Source organism: Bos grunniens, chromosome 16, assembly GCF_055505025.1.
Source record: "Bos grunniens cultivar Pamir isolate PY7600 chromosome 16, Bosgru_T2T1.0, whole genome shotgun sequence".
Lineage (NCBI taxonomy): Eukaryota > Metazoa > Chordata > Mammalia > Artiodactyla > Bovidae > Bos > Bos grunniens.
The window spans coordinates 16,077,578-16,096,743 of NC_141180.1; the positions used below are offsets into that span (position 1 = coordinate 16,077,578).

At 44.8% G+C, this 19,166-nt stretch overlaps 1 protein-coding gene across 6 annotated transcripts in view; it reads right to left on the reverse strand.

Moving 5' to 3' along the window:
* The window catches only part of RGL1 (ral guanine nucleotide dissociation stimulator like 1), a 277,622-nt gene that overhangs the window by 3,972 nt on the left and 254,484 nt on the right, over positions 1-19,166 (reverse strand). For all 6 annotated transcript variants that reach the window (XM_086343419.1, XM_086343423.1, XM_086343424.1 and 3 more), the window contains 5 exons: positions 18,516-18,637; positions 15,417-15,506; positions 10,529-10,715; positions 6,499-6,753; positions 1,370-1,484 (listed from right to left, as the gene is read on the reverse strand). In XM_086343419.1, coding sequence (XP_086199545.1) covers positions 1,370-1,484; positions 6,499-6,753; positions 10,529-10,715; positions 15,417-15,506; positions 18,516-18,637 — 769 coding nt within the window. The remainder of the gene's footprint in view (positions 1-1,369; positions 1,485-6,498; positions 6,754-10,528; positions 10,716-15,416; positions 15,507-18,515; positions 18,638-19,166) is intronic.

A 19,166-nucleotide genomic window follows, 5' to 3' on the forward strand; every position in this document is an offset into this window, starting at 1 on the left:
ATTCGAATTTGGCCCACTCTTGTCTGGGCCCGAGATGACAGCCCTGGGTGATTTTTTGGGTAAATGGGGTACGAGTAGCTGCTCCCTTTGCGAATCCCCACCTTGTGAAGTTTCTTTCTTTTCCTTTACAGGGGGAATGCTTGTTGGGGAACAGTCCCACAACGAGACACCTGCGTTGGTCAGTGTGTTGGGTCAGTCAGCAAACAGGGTTGGCCTCAGTCAACATACTGGCTGTTCCTTCTGCACTTGGAAAGCAGACTTATTCTGGTCGAGTCACTTTCTCGGATGTGCCGTGGCATAGACAAGTCACCTACCAGCTTGCCTCCTCCTCTCAACAAAGAAAGAAAGAAAGAAAGTGAAGTCGCTCAGTCGTGTCCGACTCTTTGCGACCCCATGGACTGTAGCCTACCAGGCTCCTCTGTCCATGGGATTTTCCAGGCAAGAGTACTGGAGTGGGTTGCCGTTTCCTTCTCCAGGGGATCTTCCTGACCCAGGGATCGAACCCAGGGCTCTCACACTGTAGGCAGACACTTTACCGTCTGAGCCACCAGGGAAGCCCTCTCAACAAAGACAACCCCAATGCAAATTAACAAACTGATACATTCAGGGGGATTATCTGCCCAGAGTTTCCATGAAGGAGATTTCTTTAATTAACGGATTCTTCGGCAAACTGCTGCATTTCATATTCACCGGTTCTTTGCTTCAATAAGCGTTAGGTCAAGAACCTTCTACACTCCTGGCATCAGAAGCTTTTGCTACTTGAAGATCAAGTGAGTAAAGAGCAACTGAAGGCTGAATTCTCATAAATGGTTAACTGAAACAATGAGAAGTCATTGCAGGAACTGCTACATTTCAGGTTCACATACAACCTGGACACGCATGATTGGATAATGGAGGTAGATGGCCACTGGCAAAGACCAGACAGGCTCCACCTACCCCCACCCCACACAGGGAGGGAAGTCCTCCTACAAGAATGCTTGACAAGAAATTTACAGAGAATGGGCGGGAGGCATGCTTAGCAAAACTGCAGAAAAAACAAGGTTTGTTTGGGGGCTGGCCTGAGAGAATTAACAAGTGAGGTGACGGCATGGTTCCCCACACAACTCCACTCTTGGGCAATTCAAAACCCCCACTTGGAAAAGAGAGGATATAGGTATACATATAGCTGATCACTTTGCTGTAGAGCAGAAACTAGCACAACATTGTAAAGCAACTCTACTCCAATGACAATTAACAAAAAATTAATTATATAAGAAAGTAAATAAAAATACCCACCCCCCCCAACTTGGTTCCATTTAAAACAGGCACTGTACCCACGTAGAGTCGTCTCACACGGAGGCGACCTGGTTTGAAGAGGACATGTGCCTACCTTTGTCCTCCGAGATGACCTGCACTAGCTCGTACTCCTCAGCCGGGTCCGAGTCCAGATTGTGCTTCAACATCGCCCTCTGGATCACGGCAGGAGTTTTATCCTGGCTCGTCAACTGGAAAGCCAAATGAAAGGGTGTGTAAAGCATTTAACTCTGTGTTTCCTGGAAGAGTTTTCCTGACCTGCCTCTTCTTGCTGTCTTGTGCCTTCCCAGGAGAAACGGCCCAGCGAAATGAGCAAGGCCCACGAGCCAGCCCTCCTGGATTCCAGTCCCGGCTCTACCCTCAGAAGACAGGTCATCAACTCTTTCCATCAGCTCCTCTCGCAGAGCCGCAGTGTCTTCCCCCACTCAAACAGGAGAGACAGCCCGGGGTGCCTTGCCACTTCCAGCGGAGGTTCCAATGGAAGAAAGTGTATGAGGGGATTGTGGGGAACGCACAGCGTTTTCAGTCCTGTGCCAAGCTTACCCTCACCTGTGGAGCACCGGGGACAACCTGTGGGTTAGAAATGGCCACGGTTCCACACACTGAGCGTTGCAAAAAGCACAAGTGACCCCACAACCCGGGGAGCCCACCTCTAGATATTTACTGGCAGAATGAGTGTGTCCTCAAAAGGCCTTCTGTACAAACTGTCACAGCAGATTTGGTCATGACAGCCCCAAACTGAAAACATCTTGCATCTCCATCGACAGGAGAACAGAGGAGGATAAAGATAGTGCTGTGTGTTCATGACAGAGCATGACGTAAGCGCTAAAGGGAACTGAAACACGCAACGTGATGAATCCCACAAAGCACACGCTACAACGTGATGAATCCCACACCCGTCACGGACAGCCAGAGGAAGGAGACACGGAAGACAACATGCCACGGGAGGCTGTTCGCACCAAACAGGCCAAGCTAACCTGTGGGGTCAGAAGGCTAACTTTAGCTAAACTCATATTCAGCTAAGCTTAAAGCAGGATTGGAGGGGCATAAGGGAATTCGGGAATGAAGAAGGGATGAGTGGATGAAAAATGTTAGAAATAGCTTGCAGTGGTGGTTACATATACATATATATAACCATATATATACATTGTATAGTGGTTACACAGATAAATACATATATATGACAGCTACATATATATAGGTATATGGTGGTTACATACATATATATATAAACATATATATACACACACATATGGTAGTTAAATAAATATATATATATTATACTTATAAAAATCCAAAGACTAGAACACTTCAGATCTATGTAATTGTATGTAAACTTTGCTTCAATTAAAAATTAGCTTCTGAGTGTTTATAAACAATAAATCTAACATTTTTCCGAAGTACAAGTAAAAGCTCCTCTCAGCCCAAGTCTCCTCTTCATCTCTGCCCATCACTCAGCTGTTTACAGGGTGCTCAGAGAAACAGGAGAAGGGAGAGGTGACTTTTTGTATTATCCCTTGGCTGATTTCTTTACATTTGAAAGAAAGCAAGAGAAAACACAGATTTTTCTTACTTAGAAATAAAAGCTGCTCTCCCCAGGAGGCACGAGGAGAGAGAGCCAAAAAGAGAAGAAGTCTGATTTCCTCCAAGAAACTGTCATTGTGAGGCCGAGGATGTTGGGCCCATGGGCCCCTCTCTGGTCTGGAGAAGCAGCTGTATTTGTGATACAATAAATAACAATTACATTGGGCATTACAATGGGGTCCCTGTAAGTGACAAAGACCCTGCTAAAGTGTGTATCACCAAAACATCTGGCACATCCTTATTAAAGAATCTGCCTGCAATGCAGGAGCCCTTGGTTCAATCCCTGGGCCTGGAGGAAGCCCTGGAGAAGGGAATGGCGACCTGCTCCAGTATTCTTGCCTAGAGAATTCCATGGACAGAGGAGCCTGGTGGGCTACAGTCCATGGGGTCTCAAAGCATCAGACATGACTGAGCAACTAACACTTTTATTTTTCACTTTCATGGTTAATGTTAGGTTCAGCTGTCAACTTTGAACCTACTTAAAGAGAAAGCCAGGCTACCCTTTATTTTCTTTATCTTAAACCTCCTCAGGTGTGTCCATAGGGATGGGATGGACAAAGGCTTTCCTTGAGGGTTTGTTACTTTGTATCATAAAAGCTACAGGAGAACAGATCATCACAGATAGCACTGAGTTCAGCCCTATGCTGATATACTAAACCAGCAGTGTCCCGTAGATACATAGTATACGAGCCTCATTTGTAATTTTAAATATCTAGTGGCTACATTTGAATTTTTTTCAAAAGGGGAATTAATTTTAATATTTTATTTAACCCAACATACCCAAAATATTATATCAGCATATAATCAATACGAAATTGTTAATAAGATATTTTACATCCTCATTCCTTTTTTTTGTACCAAGTCTTCAAAATCTGGGTGCATTTCACACTCATAGCATATCTCAATTTGGCCTCTGCCCATTTCAAACCCTCACCTGCCAAACATGGCTGGTGGTTACAATACTGAATGGTGCCTGGATGTCTCCTTCGCACACCTTATATAGGAACTCAAAACATTCCCTGTGCCCTTCCCTGAGGTTAGTTTTCTAATGCCCCAAGCCAGGCCTGTTTTTGAAAGATCAGATCCCTTGCAGGATGCAGGATGCAGTATATCTGATTTCTCTGGCTCAACAGGGTGTTTGAGAGACTCATCCACGTTGACTGTGTCCAGGTGTTCAGTTCTCAGCTCCTTTCAGTGCCAAGACACTGTGGTTACACAGCTGGCACTTACTTCCCTGGACGGCATGTGAGAGAAGCCATGTGAATAAACTACCCTGAAAATACAACAGTAACACCGATGACCTTGGCTGCCTGGCGGCTCCCCTTCCGCCCCCACACTCCTTTATCAGCCCCTCTGTCACCACCACGCGGGTTCCGTCTCAGCCTTCCCTCCTCCCCTGCAAGACCACGTCCACCCCATGGGGCTGGACGACCCCTAGTGTTCGACCCAGCACCGGCCTTGCACCAACCTGTGTTTCTGACCATGTACCAGGAAGGCCGCGCCATCTGGATGTCCTGCAGTGGCCTCCAGTGTAAGTGCTCCCAGACCTCCTCCTCCAGCAGTTATATGGCACTTGACGGGACCACCACCATCCAGCCACCTTAATCCTTCCTCTTCCACTCCCCCACAAAAGGAACCAAAAAGTTGATAACTTAACGGATAGATCCTAAAATTCTAACTTACAAAAACTTTCAAAAATCTGTATCATCTCCAGCCACATGACCATTGTTCAAACCCTTATCACCTTCTACGTGGAATATGATAGCAGCTTCTAATTTGCTCCCTCATCTCTAATCTGCCCGCCTGTGTTCCAGCACAAGGTCTCCACAATGCCAGTTACTTCTCTAAAGAGCAAATCTGACTGCTACATAAAAGCCTTCGATAAGACTCGACTGCCTGCAGGATTAACGCAAATGCCTTCGTGGGGCCCGTAGGCCCTGGGAAAATCTGATCGCACCTCTATTAGAATATTCAATATGTTTTGAAAAATGCTTTACAATCTCCTTTTTGGTTATAAATTCCTCAAAGACAGAAATGTATCATTCGTCTCCCTACTCCCAAAGCCTGGTCCCGTGACAGGTACTCAACTAATGGTCATGAAACATTTTGTTGATTCAGTGAATGCTTTAGTAAGGCTTTTTTTTACATGTTCACAGACAGTGCCTCCAGATCATTTACATCATATTCAGAGCTGAGCTTGTAAGTAGTCAGTGTGTCCTCAAAGAAGGCAAGTGATGAAGCTGGGGAGAGACACAGGAGTCGGTGTGATTGATTCTACTACAGGGAGTCGGTGTGATTCTACTACAGGGAGTCGGTGTGATTCTACTACAGGGAGTCTGCTTTTCTTTCATTTGAATGATAGTATTGTATCAGTTTCAGGAGTAGAGAGTCTGCTTGTCAATACATGATGCCCTTTAAGATAAGGAGTCTGCTCTCGTAATAAACACACCAGACCTTACATACCCAAGGTTAATACCAGGAGAGGCATGGTTTGTGATCCAAAAAGACCGCCATTATTTAAAACACATTTTAGGGACTTTGCTCAGAAACACACACTTTTTACAAGAAGCTCAAAAAGGCCAGTCTCACTTTTTTGTAAGCATAGTTCCTCGTGGACACAAACAATACGTCCAGCTTGATCATCCACTTATACTGTATGTGACTCCAAGTGACTAGAGGAGAAAACTGCTACCACCAAGGACATTGCTGAGGATGCATGGCAATCCAGTTAGACATGTGGACACGTAAGTCCCTGGGAAGACTTCCAACGAGCTGTGCAGCAGTTGCGTCCTCCCTGGGATACATTTAGGTAGTCACCCCAATTGAGAGTTTTGAAGAAGGTGACAATGACTTGGATGAATAAGGCTTAGCAACTTTTAAGACATAAAAAATTGTATCTTATACACACTGCTGATATGCACATTTTTATATAAATATGTTATTAGTCTATATAAGCCAAGATGTGGAAGCAACCTGGCCACTGACCGAGGAATGGATAAGGAAGATGTGGTACATATATACAATGTAGACATTAAAAAGAATCAAACAATGCCATTTGTAGCAACATCGATGGGCCTAGAGAGTGTCATGCTGAGTGAAGCAAGTCAAACAAAGAGAAATATCATATGATATCCCTTATATGCAGAATCTAAAAAGAAATGATACAAATGATCTTATTTACAAAACAGACTCACAGACTTAGAGAAGGAACTTATGGTTACTAGTGGGGGAGGGTGGGGGAAAGGGATAGTTAGGGAGTTTGGGAGGAACATGTACACACCGCTATATGTCAAATGAATAACCAACAAGGACCTACTGTACAGCACATAGAACTCTGCTCAGTATTCTGTAACAACCTAAATGGGAAAGGAATTTGAAAAAGAATAGATACATGTGTATGTATAACTGAATCGTCGCTTTGCTGTCCACCTGAAACTGTTACAACATTGTTAACTGGCTATATGCTTCGATATAAAATACAAAGTTTAAAGAACGTGCTATTAGCCTATATCCGGGGAGACTCTGGCATTGATTCAGTGGCACATGTCCATTTGGCACGAATGCACGTGCGCACGCTGACACGGCAGGTGAGTACCCGGGGTGGTGGTCTGAGAGCCTTACCATGATGCTTTTGTACATGTTGCCATTGTTGTCCTCTATGCTGATGCGGATTATGCAGGTGTCTTCGTTCTGCTGGTTGTAAACGGGCGGCAGCACTGTCGAGGTAATGGATGTCACAGAGACAGAGCGCTTGTGGATTTTCGGGTTGTTGTTGCAGGACGGAGGGGAGGAGAGGGGGTTCATCAAGGATGACATCCCTGAGGAAGTTGTGTCCATGGAGTGGATGGAGGAACAGGAGGAGGAGGACTCGGAGAGCTGGAAGAGTAAACACACCCCAAAAGGAAACCAAACTGTTAGAACCTTGGCCAACAGTGCGCTAAGTTGCAAAGCAGAGGTCAATGTCGAGACTAATAAACTTCAGTTATTTGCTCTACGACAGCCCACAGCACACATGCGTCTCATCTCTGATGGAAGCACTCCCATGGCAGAGGCCTGTCAATGATTCAGAAACCAGGGCAGAATCACTCTGCATCTGGGGAGCGAAGGAGGTCCTCTCATTTCCTGAGAAGCTTTTAACTGCTCTGAAGGAGGTTAACCAGCAGATGGCAGCAGATACCAGAAACTACAGGCAACATAGACTCCCAAAGGAAGCTGGAAGATAACAGAGCAGGAGGAAAGCCCCATCGCCTGCCTGGAGCAAGAAGAATATTTGACCTGCCCACAGAGATCATTTCTACTGTGATTCTGCTTCATCATTGGCTTTCAAAGCAGGAGAGAAATGGCTTGTATTTTTAGACGTTTCTAAGATAAGGACCACAGATTATCCAGCTCTGCATGGAACATTAGCCCTGGAAAGGGCCCTGGAGATCGCCTGATCCCACTCTCTTTCTGCTGCTGAGGAACCTGAGGCCACAGGTGTTGACAGCACCATTAGGACATGGCTCAAGTTTCCTGGCTCCCACGGCCAGGTTCACGTAGCAAGGGCATAACCGAGGCCCCGTCCACAGTCCATGATAAGGTGGTGAAGGAACACAGTACGCCAGACTCAGGGATGCTCAGCACTGAGGTCTGTGATGAGATTTCGGGTATCTTATCTCAAGAATAAAATTCAGGGCATTATAAATATGAGAGAAATTGATTCAGAGAAACAGAGTGACTTGCCTGAGGGAACACAGCCTACCCTTAACCACATTTGTTTCTAGAACCAACTGTACACATTTTCATGTTGCATATCAAGAATAATTAAGGAATGATACACTAGAGTTAATGTGTTTTTCTGCTTCATGACAGAGTTCTTATATGTGCAACATCAATTACCAAAGAAAGAGGATGTCCCCAACTCATTAGGTGGTGTTCCCCCCCAATAAAAAAAAATCACTAATTGAATCATTTAAAATATCAATTCTTATTATAGAAAATTACAAATAATTTCTCAATGAGTTAAGCTAAAGTATACCACATTAATCCAATAAGATAATCTGGAGGTCATTTAAAAAATAGAAAACTTACTAATTTCTTTTACACCAACCTACCCTCCCATGGAAACAAAGTACAGAAATTTAGTTTTCTGATTATCTGGCCTCCAAGTAAAATGAAGTCTACTCTATTTTATTTCCTATGAACTTTTTCCTATTGCATAACGTATATTAAATTCAACTGCATCATTAGTTTAATTAGAGCCAGTCAGCTGATGTGACAACTCTGGTATGCAGAAGTCTAACTGAAGCTCTATCATAATATGGCTTACTTTTTTTCCCTTAGCTTCCCAAGTGAATTACCTTAGTGGCTCAATTCAAGGACTAACTGGTGGTGAATAATTTAACAGCCTGACTTTGCTTGCAGGTGTACCACACAGTAGCGAAGAGGGTCCGTTTTCCAATAACTGGTTCAGTTCTTCTCCCTTCCCTTTCCTCCACGTGAATTTTTTTTCCTTTGTTAGATTTTTCATGATTTTAAAGATATTTATATTCAAGATACAGCCTTGAAGATGCCTGGGTTATATCACCATTAAACAGACCACCTCATGAGCCCAAATTCTTCCTGGGAATCTAAGTAATGTGGAGCAAATGTGAAGCGAATGTTTAGAAATCATAATCAGGGGAACCAAGAAAAAAGGAATGCAAATTACACTTTACAAAAGAGCAACCTCACAGCGTAGCCAAAGGGAAAGGCAGGGTGTGGAGGGCTGCCGGACCTCAGGGTAGGGAGGAGCCACGGAGGTCTCCGGGGCCAGCCGAGCCCTGAGCAGAACTGAGGCCTTTCCCGTTAACACCCTGGAGTTCTGCAGCCCAGCAATTACTTGGCATCCAATTCAATTACTCATTTTTAAACCTAGAGAAATCTGTGACTCTGAGAAAGGTTCAGCCAAAGAATTAAAATTCATGACTTGTGCAAGAAATTATAAAGAGCCAGCGTGTAAGGGAGGAGACAAAAAGAACACGGCAAGGGGGGTGCACAGGACACACGCCGGGCTTCTGCACAGTTTCAAAGGGATGACCAGGACCTGTGGGTACGTCCACGGCACCAACAGATGTCCTTCCTGCACAGGGAGAAACCCCACAGCAATGGGGGCAATAGCTGTCACTGCTGCACAACGTCCATCATCCAAGTCCATCGGAAACGGGGCCTACAAAGCCCGAGAACCTGCCACAAGGTGAGTGATGACGCTTCACCCCAGATTTCTGACAGATTCAGTGCTGAATGTCAAGTCATGAAGAATGATTCCATCCCTGGTTAGGGAGACATGCCTGAGAGAACAGCCAGTCCGTGGGTGTTTGCAGAGCTTTCCTTCAATATTTGGAGCATTAAAGATGTGTCTCCAGGTTTTAAAACAGGAAAGTGAGAAATCCCACTGGGGCAGCATCTGAGTCATCTCAGGCCTAATAAGCCCTTCCTGGATTGACTACTTCAGTGACAAGGTCATCTGAGGGCTTCCAGTTTGCTGCTGGTGCTTGTACCACAGTGTGAAGCAGCGCACACGCCCCCTTACGGAATGGCAAATCTAACCAAAATGAAGAGACTGCGACCAACACTCCACCTCACTGGCCTCAGCAAAAGTTAAGGGGCCAGTAGACACTTACACAGCAAGTCTAGCCAGGCAAGATCCTCTCCCAAAGGGTGCAAGTTCTAGTCACGTCAAAGCTGACATCTCTCATCCAATCTCCTTGATCAACAGACTGAAGCAGGTGTGTATAGGAGATGCACGTGGACTTTTTGTTTTCTTTTCACTGATTTCTACAGCCACAGACATGAAGACTCTCCCTGAGAACTCCTTTATCACCTCTCATCACTCTCCCTTTTGGGGGCCACGGCAGATTGTATCCTTGTTAACCATTCCTCACCCTCCCCTGCTTCCATGCCCTGTGACTCCACACTTCCTCCCACTGGAAGTGGAGTATAGTTCCCCACCTCATTTATTTATGTGGGATTGGGCCACACAACTTTGCTTTGGAAAATAAATTGGTAGATAGAGCCCGTGCAGAGGCTTGTTAGGCACATGCAATGCCCTGTTGCTCATCCAATTTAGCACGCTAAGAGCAGGCCCTGGGTGACTCCAAAAACCAAAAGAGGCAGGTAGAGAAGACCTGGACCAAATCATGACCAAGCCCAAGCCAAACCAACCAACCTGCAAATGCAGGACAGAGAACAAATGGCTGTTGCTTGAGGGCACCGAGTCTGGAGTGGTTTTCTCCGCAGCATTACTATGGGACACGCGTGGCTGAGACCAGGTATGACACCAAGAAACTGACACATCTCTGGCTCTTGACTTTTCGCTCCTTCGAAGACAATTCTCCATCTCCCAAATAAAGGGTAGCTCACGTTACAAGTCACAGTCCTTCAGCTGCCTCTGGATGTGAGTGTGGAATGATGTTTCAAAGGCTCGATGAAGGAACCAACAGCCTTATCACTTCTGGACACTTTCTATAATAAGGGACGAGTCCCTGGACTGAACTCTGCTTATAACACCTGGTTCAAAATATGACTTGCAAAATCCTCTAGCGAGATCAACCAGAAAACAGACATTCCTCATGTGGCAAACGCTAGGTCAGATGCCCGCATCGGGAATTATGGAAAAGGGTTAAGGATGTACCTTTTTTTGAGGCTCGTCGGGTGTGTCCATGGGAGTGATGGAGCCTTCCTCCACCTCTGAGTGGTTGGACTCGCAGGATGACACGCTGACGGAGTCCATGCTCTCACCAGAGCTCCCGCTGGTAGCGGACTTGGGCTGCTCTTTGGTGGGGGCGCTACTGGTGACAATGTCCGACCCCAGAAACAGTCTGCAGAAAGCATAATGCCAGGCGTTCAGGCTCGTAAAAATCTGGAACCCACGATTAAGCAAGTACTTTGTGTTAATAAGTCCTTGATGTCTTCTCAGTTTTGTGTGCCCTGTCATTATTAGGAAAAGATTTTTTACCCAGTTTCTAATAGATTGCAGTAAACATCTTGTCCCAATAGGTTATTTCTAACCTCAAAGGAGACACATTGCCTAGCTGGAGGAAGGACCTTATTAATCTGAGGTCTTCCTGGGTCAATGGTTCTCCATTTTTTGAGAGTTCCTGGACCACTTTGGCAGGATCAAAGTACTGTGGCCATACTCCTGTCACTTCCCACCATAAAATGAACTCCAAGAGGCTAAAAAAGAAGGCTGGCCCTGTGCTGGACAAGAAACCAAGCAGGAAGATTTCTTCTCCAACAATCCCGTGAACTACAATAACCTAAACCCCTTCATCATTAAACAACTAGATGAGAAGCATTACAAATTCTTCTCAAAGTTGGGCTTACAAGACAGTAAGGAAAATCCCTGCAGGCTAGAAACAAAAAGGGAACTGAAAACCAAAATATGCAAGCTAACTCTGCAGCTGCTCTGGATGGGGAGTGGGAGGTGCCAACCTTGGCAAACTCAGCACATGGGTTCTGACACATACACAGGGTCCAAAGATGAGGGCTTCTGTTTATGTAAGGTAGAGAGTTAGTACTGACATCCTTTATACAGAGCCAGGATCCTCAATGGGCTATCTATACCCTTAGTAAAAAGATGGGCTAAAAAAAAAAATCTTCCTATCCAGGAAAATTTATCTGTTGGCCTGAGCTTAGGTAGGAGAAAAATCTCTCCCCTAAATCATATGTGATTTTAGCCAGCACCTCATTCAGATTTGCTACTTAGCTAATCTAAGAACTAGGAACTCTCCAGCCAGTGATCCTTCTGAAGAAACTAGCATTAAAAAAAAAAAAAACCTTTCTGAAGGAATAAATCTTCAACTTAGGTTTCAGAGAATTCCCTGATAAAGATGAACTCACAATATACACACAAGAAAATAACCTATCCAAAGAGAGAAGCATAACAAACAGGAAGTCTAGATGATCTTTTTTTTTTGGTCTCAAGGCATGTGGGATCCTAGCTCCTTGACCAGGGATCAAACCCACAGCCCATGCATTGGAAGGTGAAGTCTTAACCACTGGATCACCAGGGAAGTCCCAAAACAGCAAGTCTAGACTCCTGAGAACTTTAGATGATAAAAACTGTCAGAAACAAACTAATCATTCATTCATTCAATCATTTGAGTGTCTACCACGAGTCAAGCTATAAAACAAATACGTTGAAAAACATTAAAAACATATGAGAAGAAGCTGAAACAGTGGTTAAGAGCAAGGCACTGTGACAAAAAGGTAGTGATTTAAATCTAAAAACTCAGTGGAAGGATTAACCAAACACTGAAAAGAAAAACTGCCAACTAGATGACAGGTCTGAAGAAAATCCTCAGAGATCAGCATCAAAATACAAAGACATGAATAACAAAAGCGGTTAAAAGACACAGAGAATGGAAGGAATGCCTGCAATGTCTGTAAGGAGAGTCCCAGAAGAAGACAAATGATGGAACGGAAAAGACACCGTATCTGAAGGGTCTGAAGAGATTCCAGAACTAATGGACCACAGGAATCCTCAGATCCAGGAAGAACACCCTGAATAGGATCAGTAAGACGAAATCCTCACTTAGCCTGCACAGTGGTGTGTTAAAGACAAAAGAGATTCTTAAAAGCAACAGGGCACGGGGCATAATACACAAAAACAAAAATTAAACACACACCAGACATCTCAAGAGCAACAACAGAGGTCAGAAGATATGAAATAATAGCTTGAAATTCTAAACCGTATGACTCCAAGAGTGAGGGCAAAACAAAGACTTTTTCAGACAATGACTATTTACCATTAATCAACAACAGGAAGGAAGGCATAAGATGCAAGAAGGAATGGGATGTAAAGAAACGAGCAAATGGGTCCAAACCCAAATAAGCACTGACTATGTCAGGAAGGTCTCCTGGAGAAGGGAATGGCTACCCACTCCAGTATTCTTGCCTGGGAAATCCCATGGACAGAGGAGCCTGTTGGGCTACAGTCCATGCAGTCACAAAGAGTTGGACACTACTGAGCGACTAACATATTCTATGGAAAATAACAAGAGTAAAAACAATGAGGATAGGCTTGATTTTTTTATTAAATAATTTAAGGAATTAGAAGCTTAAATTCCAAGACCTAAAAAGCGTATCTTTGCTCTGTCTTAACTCCATCCCACCATCTCTTGACCCATTTTTCATGTCGCTTCCTTTCTTGGACCTCCAAGAACTACTGGGGCTTTGTGGGGGGAAGCGCGAAACTCCTGGCCAACGCAGACTGTGTCAGTGAAAGGACCAGACACAGGTATACACCTTCAGAAGGGAAGAACAAATGTGTTAATCAAATGATAATCCTTGCTTCCTTGAACTTGTCTCTCTAGCCGTCATTAGATTCACTAGTCTAAGGTCTATCAGAGTTTAATGTCTATGGGCTCAACTTCAAGACAGACTAGGTTCTCTTAAGACTCTTCCATAAAATTTGCCACATTCAAAGCACAGGGTCTAATTATACTGACGGCTCTCTTCCTTCCCTTCCTTCCCCCTCACTCTTTCTTCCTTTTCTTCTTTCCTTCCCTCATCTTCTCCTCTCCTCCACTTCTTACTTCCTATTTCCTATGTCCTTCTCCTCTTCCCCCAGAAGGTATTTCTCCACTAGATAGACAGTTAAAGGATCCCCTGGCTCTAGAGCCAAATCTTGGATTTGAGCCCAGATCCGACAATAATTGGCATACTATTCACCCTGCCTGTGCCTTATTTTCCCAGTTTATAAAACTGGTTATCAGGACTTCCCTGGCAGTCCAGTGGTTAAGACGCCATGCTCCCAATGCAGTGGGTGCAGGTTCCATCCCTGGTTAGGGAACTAAAATTCTACATGCCTCGTGGCACCGCCAAAAAGAAGTTGGCATAATAGTAGAACCTAGTAGGTTATTTTCGGAGAAGGTAATAGCACCCCACTCCAGTACTCTTGCCTGCAAAATCCCATGGAGGGAGGAGCCTGGTAGGCTGCAGTCCATGAGGCCGCTAACAGTTGGGCACGACTGAGCAACTTCACTTTGACTTTTCACTTTCATGCATTGGAGAAGGAAATGGCAACCCACTCCAATGTTCTTGCCTGGGGAATCCCAGGGACAGGGGAGCCTGGTGGGCTGCCGTCTATGGAGTTGCACAGAGTCGGACACGACTGAAGCGACTTAGCAGCAGTAGGTTATTTTATGCATCAGATGAGAAATACATGCATTGTTCTCATAACAGTGTTGGCACATGACTCAATCTGTTCATTCAATAAATATGTATTGTTCACCTACTATGTATGGGACACCAATTTCTGGGGTTAACAATGAACCAAAAACAGACATAAATGTCTGCCGTCATAGAGTTTGCCTTCCATTTAATAAACAGATACATCCAAATACGGCATGTCAACTGGAGGTAAATGCAGTGGAGAAATTCAAAGTGGGTGAGGGTGAGAGAAGGTACCAAGGGCAGGTAACGTGGACAGGTTACAGTTTTATATAAGGTGGTCAGGGAAGGCTCATTTCAACAAAGATGTGGAGTAAGTGAGGGACTGAGCCATTTGGCTATCTGGGGAACAGTGTTCTAAGCAGAAGAAACAGCAAATGAAAATGAGTGTGCTTAGTGAGCTCAGGGCAGCATGGGGGCAGGGGGGCTACAGTGCACAGAGAGGGGGAAGGTGAGGACAGGCAGGGGCAAGACACGTGGACAGGGTTGGGATGACACTTTAGGTCCTGAAGGGGCTTGAGAGCCACTGTGAAGACTTTGGATTGTGATGAGAGGGAGACAGGTGTTGTTAAGTTAGCTACACCTGGCCCTGAGCTGGACAAACAGCCATGAACACAACGGATAAGGTTCCTGCTCTCAGTGGCTTACATTCCACTGGAGGAGACAACGGGCATGGCTGGGAGTGATCAGGGCAGATGGCAACATTAGACAAGATGCTCTCTAAGGAGGTAATGCTTGTGCCAACATCTGAAGGAGCGAGTCTGGAGAGAACGTGTGTCAGGTCATGGGGATATCTAGTGCAAATACCTGGTGCGTCTAGTGTGCACGGAGCCTGGGGAGGTTAAATGAGGGCTGGGGGATGAGCGGGGCTGGATCGTGGTGAACAAGGGGGATTCCAGACAGAGAAAGGTGGCAAGAAGACTGGGGAAGATCACGCTGGGCCTAGTGAAACAGGATAAGCAATTCGGGCGCTACCTTAAAACAAGACCAGTAGACATTTTACAGCAAGGAAGTGATACAATCCGGGGTACATTTGAACACACTACCAGACTACTGGGTGGAAAATAGAACTGTTGGAGCAAGGGTGGGGCCAGAAGTCAGTAAGGATCTTGCAGGAGTGTGGTCCAGGCAGGGGATGATGGTGGTCCAGGCAGGGGATAATGGTGGTTCAGGCCAGAGAGAACAGTGGGGAAGAATGGATCTAGGAAATGTACTGAAGTCGGGACGGACAGGTTAACGATTTAACAAATGAGTGAATGGGCTCAGGGGAACTTTGTTGAATACCCTCCCCCTCTCCCACTCTGATGGGACCCTCTTGGGCCCCAGGACCCCAGGGTGGCACTCACAGGCTAAGCCTCTTCACCATGCTCTTCCGAGGCTTGGGTGATGTGGCGCTGGCATCAGCAGCCGCTTCGATCTCACAGGACAGGGCGTAGCTGGGGAGAGAGGGGAGCCTGTGAGGACAGAGCTTGGGAAGTGAACAGATTTAAATCCACACGATTCACTGGCTTCCTTTGAGAGGAAGGCTCTGACTGTTCAAAGTCAAGATATGGACTATGTTGTTCTATGACAAAGGTCAGAGGGTACTGACTTAACCAGATTTTACAAATTGACATATATGCCTCCTCCCATCAAACCCCCACTGGTATATAGGTTGAGACTGTTTAGTTCTGCATGACTCAAAACACATGGATTTGCTGGTTCTGGCTGTATCAAAGCTGACTCCTTTTGTTTCCCTGATTGTTTTCAGCCTATGGTTGGGCCAGGGAAAGAATCATTTCTTCTCCTATTACTTCTCCCATTACCAGCTACCTCCCATTACTTTGTGTGTCTGTGTGAGTATGCCCACACACGTGTGTGTGTGTGTATATATATACTCAACTTACTGTTTATCTACAGGAAATGAAAGAGACATTTGTAAATGATCTAATCTTCAATAAATAGACATAGGTAGTTATATTATTGATAAAAATATATAAATATCATTTCTAATTGCCAAAACATCCCAAATTAAAAATACTCCAGATTCAGACATCTATATTCCAGGCAGATATAACTTCCATAAGCACAAGAAGAATGTAGGTCTGCCTTGAAATGTCTCTTATGAAAGCTTGTAGCTTTAGTTAGGAGATGTACTTGGTTCTAGGTAGGTGAAGAAGCGTGCATGCATGCTAAATCACTTCAGTCATGTCCAACTCTTGCAACCCTATGGACCATAGTCTGCCAGGGTCCTCTGTCCATGGAATTCTCCATGGAAGAATACTGGAGTGGGTTGCTGTGCCCTCCTCCAGGGGATCTTCCCAACCCAGGGGTCAAACCTGTGTCCTCTTACGTCTCCTGCATTGACAGGTGGGTTCTTTACCACTAGTGCTGCCTGGGAAGTTCAGGTGAAGAAGGTAAGTGGTAAATATTAGCTTGATAAGTTGCTAATATTGTGTACTTTTTTAAACCTAAAGATGTATCCAGGTAGTTGGTCAAGCAGAAGTATTCATTGATATAGGCATTATTCAAATACTAACTTTAGACACAGGGCTTTTACAAATTGCAAGGAAAAAAAAATAGGATATGTTTAACAAGATTCCTTTAATCATTAATAAGTCAGTTTCACAGCTGATATTCTGACCCTGAACTTTCTGATTCAAATCACTGGCCATGGTGTGAATGTTCCATATATGAATTTGATGCATAGAGAGGAAGTTCATATATACTGATCATCAGACCAGAAAACGTAGAAAGAGGCAGTAACTTTTTTGTTTTCTATCCAATACATAGCAAAAACAAAACCTTCATTAATTGACGTGTACTCCGAATCAAAGAGCTTTTTTTTTTCTTTTAATCAAAGGTTTTAATGTAACAGGACCAATCCATTCCATTACCAAGGACCTCAGAAAACATCTGCATTTCAAATGAGGAAGCAGGCTTATGGAGTTTACAGGATCGACATAACACTGTGCAACCACCTTCAGAGCTTAGGTTGTAAAGTCAGGAAGACCTGACTTTGAATCTAAAGTCTATCACTGGCAAATTACAGCCCTTCTCTAAACCTCAATTTCCTCATTGGCAAAATACTTGTTTTTCAGTCAACTTCACCTTCCCTGATGAGAAACTTTCAAGGAAATCCCCTGTTCTACAGCAGAGGTCAGAAAATGTGTTCTGTACAGGACGAGATATTAAGGATTTTAGGCTTTGCAGGCCGTGTGGTAACTGTTGCAGCTATTCAGTTCTGCCTTGAAAGCATGAAAGCAACCATAAACAAGAGGGAAATGAATGGGCTGTGTTCCAATACAACTTTATTGTGTGTGTGCTCAGTCACTCAGTCGTGTCCGACTCTTTTGTGACCCCATGGACTGTAGCTCTTTTGTGACCCCATGGACTGTAGCCCACCAGGCCCCTCTGTCCATGGGATTTCCCTGGCAAGAATATGAGTGTGGGTTGACATTTCCTCCTCCAGGAGATTTTCACAACCCAGGGATCGAACCCACATGTCCTGTGTCTCCTGCATTGGCAGGAGGATTCTTTACCACTTAGCCACCCGGGAAGCCCTTATAACTTTATCAATGGATACTAAAATTTCGATTTCAAATAACTATCCCATGACACGATAGTCCTCTTCTGCTGTTTCTTTTTCAGCCGTTTAAGTATGTGAAAACAGCTGGTAGGCTGGATAAGGCCTGTGAACTCTAATCCTCTGAACTATAGGGTAAAGCTACACACCTCTGACGGGCCAACATTCAAGGCACTGCAGTGAGTGTACTCTCCAGGCTCATCAACCTCTGTTTTGAAACCCGTCCACTCATGAATCAGACACGCCAGTGTTCTAACCATTCTTCCAAATGTCAAGCTTGTCAGGGCACCTGACCTTTGCTCACATTCTTCTGTCTGGAATGTTCTCCTCCAGTTCTCCTGGCGAAATCTTTTCTTTCCTCCACAGCCTAGCCCAGATGTTAGTGCCTTTATGAGCTCTTCCCCATTTCCCCCATCCTTGGCCAAGTGAACTATTCCTGCCTGTGGGTCCTGCAGCACTTTGATTACCCACTGTTGTTATTTCAACTCTTCATGAGTCTGTTTCTCCTGCCCCCTTGAACACTCCCTCAAAGCTAGTACCAATTACCAATAGTGACCAATAGTGATGGCAATGATGCTGTCTCCAAGAAGATTACATTTAATCCTCTCAAACAGACATCTTACAGAAGAGCATCCTGAAGATCAGGAAGAATACGTGACTTGTTCAAGGTAACAAAGATAAATGAATGGTACAGCACAAGAATCTGAAAGCACATTTTCTGATGCTGGCAGTTCAGTTTTTTCTGCTACACTATTATCCTTTGAAAGCCTAGTTGCTGCTCGCTAAAGAGCTGTTGAATAAATGGCCAAGTGAGTGACCAGATGCGGTATTCCTCTGACCAACACTGCAGCTCCACCCGAAGGACGATGGGTCTGCCCACCTCTCCTCCTCGGTCAGGAGCTGCTGCCTCTGGAACCACTGGATGAACTTTGGATCTGGGCTCATGCAGTAGCTGTTGCAGGCAGACTGTAGGAGCTTGATCTGGGCAATCACTTCAAATTCCTGAAGCAGAAAGTAAAAGTGAAGTCGCTCAGTCGTGTTGGACTCTTTGTGATCCTATGGACTCCCCACCGTTCTCCATCCATGGGATTTTCCAGGCAAGAATACTGGAGTGGGTTGCCATTTCCTTCTCCAGGGGATCTTCCTGACCCAATGATCAAACCCAGGTCTCCCACACTGCAGGCAGACTCTTTACCATCTGAGCCACCAGGGAATCCATCAGAGCACCAAAGAGTGAACTAAAAAGCCAATGAGATACACATCTTCTCTACATGAAAACATACGGCGGTGGATAAACAATGGACAAAATCATCGAGGAAGCTTATAAAGAACTGCCTGCCTTAGAAATAAAACAGCTGAATAACTCACACATTTGAATTCTGACTCACTGGCTTTTGTCTATGCTTTGTACCCTTTCTTTTTGAAAAAGCCTTTTACACGAATAAAACAAGTTCCCAAGGTGACCCATACTAGGTATGACCTGAAGTCATAGTGGCTTTCTATTTCTCTTTTCCATTTCCATTCTTGGGAC